This window comes from Pelmatolapia mariae, linkage group LG15 (genome assembly GCF_036321145.2).
Source record: "Pelmatolapia mariae isolate MD_Pm_ZW linkage group LG15, Pm_UMD_F_2, whole genome shotgun sequence".
NCBI classification, from domain to species: domain Eukaryota; kingdom Metazoa; phylum Chordata; class Actinopteri; order Cichliformes; family Cichlidae; genus Pelmatolapia; species Pelmatolapia mariae.
The window spans coordinates 22642648-22654379 of NC_086240.1; the positions used below are offsets into that span (position 1 = coordinate 22642648).

At 38.0% G+C, this 11732-nt stretch overlaps 1 protein-coding gene across 1 annotated transcript; it reads left to right on the plus strand.

Annotated features, from left to right (window-relative positions):
- Positions 1 to 462: 462 nt before the first annotated feature.
- On the plus strand, positions 463 to 6012 carry LOC134642715 (12-(S)-hydroxy-5,8,10,14-eicosatetraenoic acid receptor-like). The gene is made up of 3 exons (XM_063494666.1): positions 463 to 999; positions 1210 to 1614; positions 5890 to 6012. The coding sequence occupies exons 1-3, from the start codon at positions 463 to 465 to the stop codon at positions 6010 to 6012; spliced, it is 1065 nt and encodes a 354-aa protein (XP_063350736.1).
- Positions 6013 to 11732: the final 5720 nt, after the last annotated feature.

The window sequence follows — 11732 nt, forward strand, 5'->3', positions numbered from 1 at the left end:
ATTTTATAAGTGAGTTTTGGTCTATGTAAGTCCCATTGGTCTAACAGTGCAATAACAGCTGGTGACTCACCCCCTCATGCAATAAGGAGGAGCTACAAACTGGGGGCTGAGCAGCAGTACAAAAGAGATGCCTACTGTACCCTGCACACTGATATTACTTCCAGATTTGACTGGAACTGGTACTGACTTTTGCCTGAAAGGACATAAAGTAGCAGTGACTCAAGGACTGAAAGAAGAAACTTAAAGTTTTAAAAAGGACCAGAACTAAAGACACAGAGGAAACCTGTTTGACAGGATTTTTTCTGTTTTGATTGCAGGATGGAACTCGATCTTTGAAGTGATTTCCTCTTCACTTTAGAGACAATGCTTTGCTCTATGCTTCCAGGGTAGAATCTGTTTCTGTTTTCAAGCTTGGAATTAATATTTGCTGACCCCCAGGCAAGTTGTTTTTTGACTGCTAAAATGGAAAACACCAATGGAACTGGACAACCCGTTGAAGACGATGAAGCTGCCGAGATGCAAGTGTACAAGTTCTATGCAGCTGCAATAATTGTGATTTTTATCTTGGCTTTGCCTCTGAATGCATCCGTCATCCACCTCTTTATTTTCAAGCTCAAGTTTTGGAAATCCAGCACAAATAATATCTTCCTCTTCAACCTGGTTTTGGCTGACATCCTCCTGCTGATCTGCTTGCCCATAAAGGCCTATACCTTCATCCAGGGAGTTAGAAATAATAACAATGACACTGTCTGCAAAGCCATGCTTTTCATGTTGTTTTTAAACCGTGGCGCTAGCATCGCCTTCCTAACAGCGACTTCCATCCATCGGTATTTTCATGTGGTGCACCCTGGTCGAAAAAGTGTCCTAAAAGCGCTTAAGAAATCTCCACAGATCTCTGTCCTCATCTGGGTGCTGCTTCTGCCTCTCACCATCCCCACCATGCTCAAAAACTTTGACTGCTCTTACAGCCTCATTAAAGAAAATGCTACCGTGATCAAGGTAATGCTTACTTGTTTCATGCCTTATTCCCTCTTACTGTAGACAACACATGCATAAATTAAGGTCATTGTGTCTTAATACTTATAACAGTTTAATAAGAGTTTAATTTTGTTTTGAATCTAGGAATCCTCCACAGCAGCCATGCAAAGTGATTTTTAAACAGAGGTTGGACTGCTGACATTCCCTTTTATTTTTATCCCCCTATCTAAGGATGTGGTGGATGGCATCAGAGAGACTGTGATCTTTACTCAGATCCTGATCCCGTTTGTCATCCTGCTCTACTGCACTGTGGGCATCGTCAACCAACTCAGGAAAAAAACAGTCGGGGATAGGACCAAGCTGAAGAGAGCCGTATTTCTGGTCACTGCTGTCATGGTGCTCTTTTCATTCTGTTTCCTCCCCTGCACCATAGCCAGGATGGTTCTGCTTATCATTCGGGTCAAAGATATGTCTGATTCCATCGAGCACAAAGCTGTAGTGGCCTTTGACGGCCTCATGGTCCTCTCCTACATAGACTGTCTGCTCGACCCACTTGTCTACTGCTTCTCTAGCACCAAGTTCAAAGCACTTTATCTATCCAATTACTTCCCATTTTTAGTAAATGAAACTCCACAGGTCAGCTCAACAGGAAAGAGAGACCGAACTACAAACACTACTGTCACTTCAGGTGTATGAAAACAAAGAAGGGAGAGTTCCCATACAGAGTGTGGTTTCTCTCTATAGTAGCCGCAGGTTAAAAAAATGGTTCAATGGTTAAAATGTGTTATGAGGACAAGGCATATAAATATTTCAATTCCTACTTTCTTAAGATTTTCAAATATACAGAAGTAAAAAATGAAAAAAATATATTAGTTTATCAGCCCTATGGATATAGCACAGGGGTCACAATTTTAAATTTCTCTAAGAGAATGCCTCCCAGCCAAAGTATGCACATCTGGTCTTCCTGTTTGGCTTGGACAGTGAAGGAATTCCTTTCAAAAATACATTCTGTCAAATTATACCAACACAGCTTTTATCTAAGCCACAACAGTGAAACAAGTTTTTGTTTTTCCCACCATCTGTTAGATAACATTTAGGGGATGGTCAGTCTGCAGGTGATTAATACGTCATCTTAAAAGTACATACAGGGAAATTATCATGACAGGGGATTTAATATGCTAATTTCCAGCTCCTAACAGTTCAATATAATAATTATTTTTTATATTTATATTTAGTTTTTCTTATACTGGGCCATGTAGCAGACATTCAGTTTATCCACAGTCAGAAGTAAGTCTTGCTCTCAGTCATGTATCTTCTGATTGGCTTCACATCAAATGGTGGAATGAGAAGGATCTACACAATTTTAGGCAGATGGCTTTAACATTGTGGCTGGTCGGCACTGAACTGTTTGTGATGTGTGTATAGAGATATGTATATATATTCATCCTGAGATTATTTCTAGTAAATGGATTACGGTATGTTGGGAACACCTTGATGATACCACCTTGAAAGCTCTGCTCACAAAGTGCCACGCCCACAACTGACTCTTATAACGTAAAACATGAGTCATACACTCAACCTGAACTAATCTTCACCCTGACTTAGTCCCAGAAATCCCAGCATTTCTATATAAGTCACATGGGTGAAATTACTCACCTTAATGACACCATCAGTAGATGTAGCGCCCCGAGTGAGGGTATGTCTGGTGTAACTGTCTGTCAGTAAATAGACACCTCCCTGATTTAAGTAGTCAATAAGCTGGAATCTGGTGAGTCTATGCTCTCTGCTTTCATCTACAATTTAAATCATCTGTGGGTTAACGATGAGTCACTGCAAGGTACAAACACTTACGCACTTATTTGGCATAGCAGTATTCGTTATAGTTCTTCATTGTAAGAAAATAATGAATAACTACAAGTAAAAAACAAACTGAGGAGATTGATACATAAGCTAAGGCAAAAATGTAAGCTGAATATTTACATCTACAAACGTGACATCTGCTTTGCCTGACAACGAGTAACTTACGCAGTGTAAACAGGAAATAAATACCAAGTAAAGAGAGAATTGTATAGCTTGAGGTCAAAAATGGTATGACCTTAAGTAATAAGGAGACAGAGTTAGAAGCAATAAAATATTAACAACATGCAGTGATGACTTTGTTTACTTGTCTGAAAGTTGTGTAAATGTGACATTTTGAAAATATTATTTGTTTATCTGTGACCCTAATGAATTCAGTTGCAAAGTCAATATGCTTCATTCTTGTGTTACCATACCATTCAATCTGCATTTTACATTTAAAAAGTACATTTAGAAATCCACACTAAAAAAATGGCCTTTTGATGGATGACTACACACTCTGGACATAAAGAAAAGAGAGTAAAAGAGTCAGAGGGAGTCCTTACCTTCCTTGAAAGGAATCTTTGCAGAGTCCTTATTATTTATTTCTGGCCTTTTGAAACAGATGGTTAAAAAACATTATTACCACCCTGCTAGCTTTTCTTTTGGGGCTGCCAGTATTTGGGTTTTTTTGGTATGCAGGAAAAAACAACAACATAATTCTCCCCATCAGCACAAATATGAATACAACCGTGCCTTTTTTGTGGATAAGAATAACATTATATTATTCAGATTTAAATCCCTTCACAAAAAGTGACACTTCTGAATGTTTTCATACCTAAATATATTGTAGCAGTAAATTAAGTTGTGAAAAAGACTAACACAAGTTGGCATTTTATATTTTTGTTTACATGAGGCATTTTGTAAATATTTTGTGTATTTTTACTTCTGCACCAACATTTTAATCTTCATTTTCTGCTGATGGCGCATCAGAAATTTTGGTGTACATGTATATGTGGATATATGTTAATATATTTGCATACAACAGCTAATTAAATTAACAAAAAAAAAAAAATCATTCCCATGATGTTCAGATGTGGGTGAAAACATAGAGCTCCTCTCTGGGGTTATGAGTGACTGTAACTGTTGTGACAAGTGGCTCTATTAATTAATGCACAGAGGAAAAAAGTGTCAAAAAATTGCTGGTTCCACTCTTAACGGAAAGCTAAAAGCTTTTCAGTGTATATTTGTGACTGAAAATGATGGCACGGATGGAAAACTTCTGGAAGCCTTTAGTAACCACAAAAGATGACTATAATGTATCTAATGGTGAACTTTAAACTCAATCTGCCAAAATGATTCATAATTATTACCATTAAAACTTTTTCTTGGCCGTTTTGTCTCTCCCTGCACAAATACATTTGAATTTAGACTCACAAAAAGAAGAGAGACAGATCAAGGGTTGCTGGGATACAAGCAGTCAGTGTGACACAGAAACATGTGGTTATGGCGTGTTGACAATCCAGGTCCAACACTGATGTGCCCAGACATGTTAACGCTAAATCTGGATCAGATAAGATATGCTGTTTTTTTCCTGTGTAAAAAGACCAGTTCTGACAAGTTTTGGCAGACATCAAATTAGAACACATTACATAGCTTTTACTGACAGAGATGACACTGGGATTTCTAAAGAATGTGAGACCATGTAAAGAAATAAGAAAGAGAAGAAACTGCGTCTGAGGGAAAAACATGACATCGAGATTTTAGACAGAAAAGGGAGAGATATGCCATTTACTGTTTACTGTATATAACTATATACGTTAATATTTTTTCTAATATAAATTTTGTTTAAAAAAATAGTTAATTTTTTCATTTCATGTGACATGAAAACACTTTTTTATATTTTTGCGGCCAACATGTTGTCAAACTAATGACTGAGAGGGAACAGAACTGTCACTTCATTAGTTGTGTCTCATTTTAACTGTTAGCAGTAGTTTGCACACCACGGCAGGTACTCCTAAATGTAAGTAGCCTCTCAGTAGGTCAGTGCACTCAGCTTAGCCACAAAAAATGCTCATTACTGATTCATAGAACATGATGAAAATCTAACCCAACAAGGTTTCTTCCCAGTCCCAAAATCTACTGAAAGAAGCTTGACCCACAGTGACATCGTTCAACATCCCACACAAGCCACAGAATTGCTGCCAACACCTTGGTGCCAAAGAACAGAGAAAACCCTCTGAGATCCCACATGCATGTCCATACCTAGATCTGTTAGAGCTGTTTTGGCAGTAGGATAGGGAACTAAAAAGTGTCAGGCTGCTGGTATTAATATTGTGTTTAATTTATAATTTAGATGTTGCCTGGTTAAGTAATACCGTTTGTTGCATTATGTGTACTCTATGAGATTATTGTTTATAAAACTAAATCTTTACAAAAAAAAAAACTAGCTTAAAATAAAGACAGACTCAGATGTAGGAATCATTGCAAAGCAGGGATAATTCACAAGCAGACAGTCAACCGGTGGCTATGTTAGCGGCAGGCCTCTGGGTCCAGGCTTGTCCAAATATTTCCCTGTGCTCCTTTAACTGCAGTTTGTTACAGCTGTTTTGGATTCTTGTACATATGCTGTTCGAAGTTATTTAGTTTATGTCTTGATGTCAGATGTTTGCTTTGTTACGCCTCATTTTATTTTGGCAGTCTTTTGTTCCTTGTGTTTTGCATTTAGTTTTACTTCGTTTATCTTGTTATCCTGTGATTGTTTGGACCTGTTTGTTTTCCCTGTTTCACATTCTCTTGGGGTCTAGGGTATAGTTGGCCGTTTTTGACTACTTTTGATTTTACCTTTATATTTCCACTTTAAAAATTGTTTACTTTGCCTTTTTTGGTATCATTGCTTTCAGTACAACCTCACATGTCTAAATTTACAGTTATTTTTTTCATGTTAACATAGTGTATTAATACAATTGGCCTAAAATAACACGGAAAACTTAAAATTCAAGTAAGAAAAACATATATTTTTTTATTGTGAGAACCACAAACATGTTAAATGAATCATTTTCATAACTTCATCAGGTAGTGGCCTCCAGCTCACACTGGAGCATCTCGCAACCGAGAGTGACGTGGCAGGAAAAAGGATCAGCACCTCCAAGTCTGAGGTCACAGTCCTCACCCGGTCAAGTGCCCACTCCGGCTTAGGGACGAATTACTGCCCCAAGTGTGGAGTTTAAGAATCTCTTGTCTTGTTCACATTTGAGGAGAGAAGGGAGCTTGGATGAGAGATGAGATTTGCTCATTCAAATCAAATTTTACTGTAGATTAGTTTTATTTCACGATAATAAATCAATGCAAGATATGAACTCTTATTTATTCTCCTTTCTTTTAGCAGCTGCTCTGGAGAGTATAGTGATGGTGGTTTTGATATGAGTCATGTCTGTACGGAAGAAGCATGTTTTTTATTAAAATATTATAAAATGTTACTGATTGTCTATTAACTTGTGTAATGCTGTTGCAAAATACCCACAACTTGTTATAACACTAAAACACATTTATTTTTAAACTGCTCCCATATTATCTTAGTAAGAACTTATAAATAACATAGCAAAGAACAGGGAAACAGTCAGAACCCATCTCCGATCTGAAGGTGCAGGGAAGCAACTCTCTTGTCCACTGGGGACAAAGAAATCCAGAAGAAAATTAACCTGGTCATTTACATGGTAATTTCTGTGAAGCACATGAATTACACTGTAAGACAATATGAATTAATTTCCCCATACAAAACAATACTTTCCCCATAGGTATGGGAATTGAGAACCGGTACTTGCAGAAAATCGGTTCCCAGTAGTCCAATTCCTGCTTCCTGCTCCAATTGTCTGCTTGATCCCAGTCCCGCTTATCGGTTCTTGCACTCACACTTAAATCACCTGATTTGTGTTCACGTCTAAGAAGCGAAAAATAGTGGCGCAGTCTAGAGCGGAAGTGTAAAACTGCACCCAGGACAGAAACGGCTGCATTATGCTGCTAAGACAACTTCAGTTTCTTTACAAGCATCTGCCAAGACAGCATGCTAACGCTAATCTAGCCAAGAACCCAGAGTGAAAACACACTTAATCTTCTATAGCCACACACCGTGATCTGCCAGACACACACCAACTCACTCACAATTACTACCGGGGTAAAACAGGGATGGGTCCAGGAGGTCTATTTGGAAAGAGAGCACAGGTTAGATTGTAGGCAAAATGCCGGGGCAACACTTACGCGAGTCACACAACGATCCACTGACGAGTAGCACAGCTTCATTGTCTTAAGTAGTAACAGGAACAGAGATAATGAGGCGCAGGTAGGTAGATGTCCTGCAGGTGCGTGAGCCAAAGGTGGGAACCCATAAGAGTTCCGCCCAGGGAGGAGAGAAACAGAGAGAGAGTAACAACAACAAAAACACTGTCACAGCTGACCATCTTCAGGCAGACCTGCTGGGCCATGACATACACTCATATTATTGGTATAGAAAAGTCACGTTGCAATGGCTGTAATGGGTTAAAATTCTCACTGTTACAGTCAGAAGTGCAACAAGCCATAAAGCACAAAAAGTACTCAACTGTGTTCATGTGTCTGTTGCAGAAACCATGTGGCATAGTTCATTTGTGCAACATTGTGTCAGACAATGACACAGCAGTACAGTTAAGTAAAGTGAAGTAAAGATGCCAGTGCATGGCTTAATAGAATTCAAATTTATAATATAAGTTTGAAATGATTATTTTTTTTGTATTTTACAGCAGAGGAGAGCTTTAGAGAGGAGGAGCAATGGTTACTTTAATGGTTAACATGAACAGAGCAAAGCATGTTAACTTTGACAAGATTGCATGGTTGACTTAGTTACCAAAAACGCTGTTATGCATTTTCAGGTTGGTTTTTGCAAGGAGTATTTTGTAAGAATGACCAAAGTGTTTGTCTTTGATTTCCTCAGAGTTGTCATAGTTGTAGAAGACTCTTTATGGCTATGCTTCATCCTAAAGCATAGACATGACTCCACTGCTTGCAATTCTCTAAATGCCAGTATGTTCAAACAAAGGTGTACTTGAATAAGATGATAATGACAAATAATAATCTAATTCATCCATGAACTCCTGTCCGTATTAGAAAGCTGTAATATTTCCTTAAAGAATCCTCTTATATACTGTAACAAAATGTATGCAGTGTAAACTCATCAGATCTTCAGACAAACTTGTATTCTGGCTCAACCTCACCCCATGAATCATACAACTGTTTCTTTGAAAAGTATTCACAACCCTTCACTTTTTTGTTGTGTCTTTCATGTTGTACAGTTTTCCTATAGGTACACTCAACAACACTTAACCAAACATGTATGAATTCATGATGATACCATTCCTGTAGAGTGTCATTTGGGTCTGGAGAATATCCCAGCTGGAACTGAGGAAGAATACAGCCTGGAAAAATCTCTCCTCTCATTTCTCATTTGGCTCTCAGCGAAGGCGGTCGCACTTTTCTCCTCTCCTCCTTCCCCTATCTTCCCTGCTTAGCCGCTTATGTCCTTGTCTTGTCTCGTGCTTTTTCTGGCAGGGCGAAGGACACTGTCTCCGCTGAACTAAGATGGCGCCGCCATTGCGTGCAATAGGTCGGCAGCCTTATGAAATTTCCCCTTGTGGGACTAATAAAGGTATAAAGGTATATCAAAGCTAATCCAAAAACACAATATTCATGCCTGTGGATACCATTTAACCCGCTGTGTGCCAGCACACCCGCACAGAAAACATTTAGAATATTAGCAGGTCCGAATGCAGAACCTTTCAAAACCTTTCAGTATCACAGAAGCACAATGGTCTTAATCATTTTGAAATAGAAAAAAAAAGTTTGAAATCATAAACAAATCTGGAATTCCAACATTAGATTGCACAAAGTAAGTGGTGATTTCATTTGAAGATAATTATCACGTGCACACTTTCCAAGCTATGAAGCTGATCCTTCACTCCAAGGGCGTAGATTTGGTTTTGGCATTGGTGGGGACGGGTGTTTCAACCACCGAACCCCACCCTGTTTCTTTTTTTTTCCTTTTCGTCTTTGCTTCTTGATAAAAAAAGGAGAAATATACTCGCCTACTTAAGCTATTCTACATGCTATTAAACCATTTAAAATTACAATTCATAGTTTTATATGTGAATTATATACTGTTAAATTACTATTAAACAAATGACTGACTAAGTATTTTAGACTTTAGTTTACTTCAGCCACATTCCATATAAATCAGGTATCATACAAAATTAAAAATAGCTTCAAATACAGTCAAGACAATAAAAGAATATGACTTTAAGGACTTAAATGTGGGATGGAGCGATTTCGAAGGTCTTTCCTCCCCACTGCTGTCAGACTCCACAACAAAGACTTTTGCAGCTGATCAAACACACAATAAGACGTAAGTTGTATTTTTACTCAGTTGTATATAACATTTGTATTCTATTTTTATCCTAATGTATATTTTATTCTACTATTTTATTCTATTCTGTACAGTATATTATTCTTATTGTATTCTAATTTTTGCTATATAACTTTGCACTGTCCACTTTCTGCTGTGACAAAACGAAAGGTAATCTTATCTTAACACGATTACTTCAGTTATAGTACACCAACTTCTCTTATACATTAGCACTAAGGGGACACTGAATGAACTGGTGGTTTTTGTCCATAAAACTCATCTAAGATGACCACAAAATTATTATTCTATGCTTGATGTGCCTCACCTTTGGCCCTGGCTTTTCCCCTCTGACTGCACTGGGACATATTGATAAAATAACACATTGATTCGTGCCATATAAAAAGTGAGACATGTCAATTCAGATTCTTTGTCAAATCTACACTAATCAATCAATTTACATCAGCAGCCTAACAATTGTAGTGCAAACTGCACTACAAGGTGGAATATTTGCAAAATCATGACTACCTCATGATATTTTGTCTCAGAAATTAACCCTATGAATATGTCAGTGGCACTAGGATGAAATTATTGTGTCACCAACATTTTAACGTAGAGACATATAATTTTAACGGCCTCTGTAAACTAATATCCTGGCTTGCTCGAGGCTGCCGTTTTTTCTGACATTTTCAATCAAAATTAGAAATGTTGCTCTGAGACTGAGAGAACTAATAGAGCTGCCTGTTGTGCTGTTAGTTTCCAAAACACGTCATTCATGGTTAAACACAATTTTAGACTGATGTGGGCCAAAGCCTAGCATAGCCTGTGACGTTATTATGACGGACACATTTTATGAGTGAGCTTGGCTTTAAGTGACTTACAGGTTTCTTTGAAAAATACTTTCTTATATGCAGGTTCTTCCTCTATGCTACCGTCCTCCTCTCAGCGCAGGTTTGCCGCTGCTGAAACTAAACAGAGCTCCCTGAAAGGCTCATCCAATCACATTGGCCATATTTGTCACATGAGGTCGGACTCCAGTAGAGAACGTAATTTAACTCTTTCTGCACCGCTGGGTGACTGAGACGCTGACAGATCTTTTTTTTTCTTTCTATCGGTTTTTTTTTTTTTACAAGAAGCGATCAAATTATTGGTGGGGACAATTCAATAATCGCTGGATATTGGTGGGGACATGTCCCCTCCGTCCATGCCAAATCGACGCCCTTGCTTCACTCATTATTTCTGTGGCACTGGTGACATATTGATAAAATAGAGGTATAAGTTGGCACTGCCCGTAATCCTTTAACCAAATAAAAAAAAAACACCTGACTGTGACTCTGGAATAGCAAACTCTCACTTTGACATAACCAAAGCAAGTTTAACCAAGACAACTAATAAGTATTAATCCAACTTAGATTAGCTGGCATGGAGCTGAAATACAGACTCTGCCAGCGACTATAAAGTAGCAGCTCAGTCAGATTGGCTTCCCATGCAATTTCAGAGAGATTGAAAAGATGTGTCAGGAAGAGTGGAACAAACAGCCTGAATCCAGATGTGCAAAGATTGTAAACATCTGCCCTTGAACATAGAAGGCTGTAGCTGCTGCCAAATGGGGCTTTGACAAAGTACTGAAATAAGGTTTTAAATGTATCTGTCAATAAGACACAGGTTTATGATTTTTTTTAAAAAACATTTAAAAAAGATTCATAAACAATGTTATTACTTTGTCATAACAAGTTATTGAATGTAGGAAAAATCTCAAATCTAAAACTGTGTACCTAAAGACACTGATCTGTCACATTATAGCAATGTAAAATTTATATGTATTTGCATGTTTTTTCCATGAATGTCTCCAAACATAATACTGCAAATGTGCAAGTATGATTTTCTCATATTGACAGTCCCCTGAATGTCACAAAAATTGTAGCCATTCTGATGATAAAACCATCTTGAACTACCAGTTTCCAAATAGCTCTCTCTCTCTCTGTAACAGCGAAATTGCAGTCAGATTCCTTTTTTTTGCAGTAATAATTAGAGTAAATGTAAATGTTTCTCAGTCAGTTGAGTAGAGCTCCCTAAACCACACCTCCAGCACCTCCTGAATGTAAATACTTCTTCGCAAGTAACCAGCGTGGCAGAATCACATAAACAGAAGCTAAGAGAAGGCATTTTCTCCTTTTCCTTCGCTGCATTGAGAGTGTGCTTCCTCAGTATCTTTTGCCATGGAAAAACCAGCCTTGACAGAGGTCCACAATCACTGTAAGTCTCTCTTGAGGGGACTGTTCAGTTTAAGGAACTAGAAGGAGAGTGAGAAGGAGCCATCTGTCTCTGAGGGTTGAAGATTCAAGATCATAGGAACCTACAACAACGTCCAGGATAAAGGATTTAACTGCAATGCTTGCTTTCTCAATATACGACATATTAATTTGACCGTAGCTTTATCTGCAATACAAGGTGGACATTTTTTGCCATTTATATGATGATTCAACAAAAC

Excerpts from the sequence above, each read along its gene's own strand:
- LOC134642715 (XM_063494666.1), top strand. The coding sequence starts at position 463 with ATGGAAAACACCAATGGAACTGGACAACCCGTTGAAGACGATGAAGCT. Across the intron at positions 1,000-1,209 it reads AAAATGCTACCGTGATCAAG|GATGTGGTGGATGGCATCAG; the intron begins GTAATGCTTACT and ends CCCCTATCTAAG. Across the intron at positions 1,615-5,889 it reads TAGTAAATGAAACTCCACAG|GTAGTGGCCTCCAGCTCACA; the intron begins GTCAGCTCAACA and ends TAACTTCATCAG.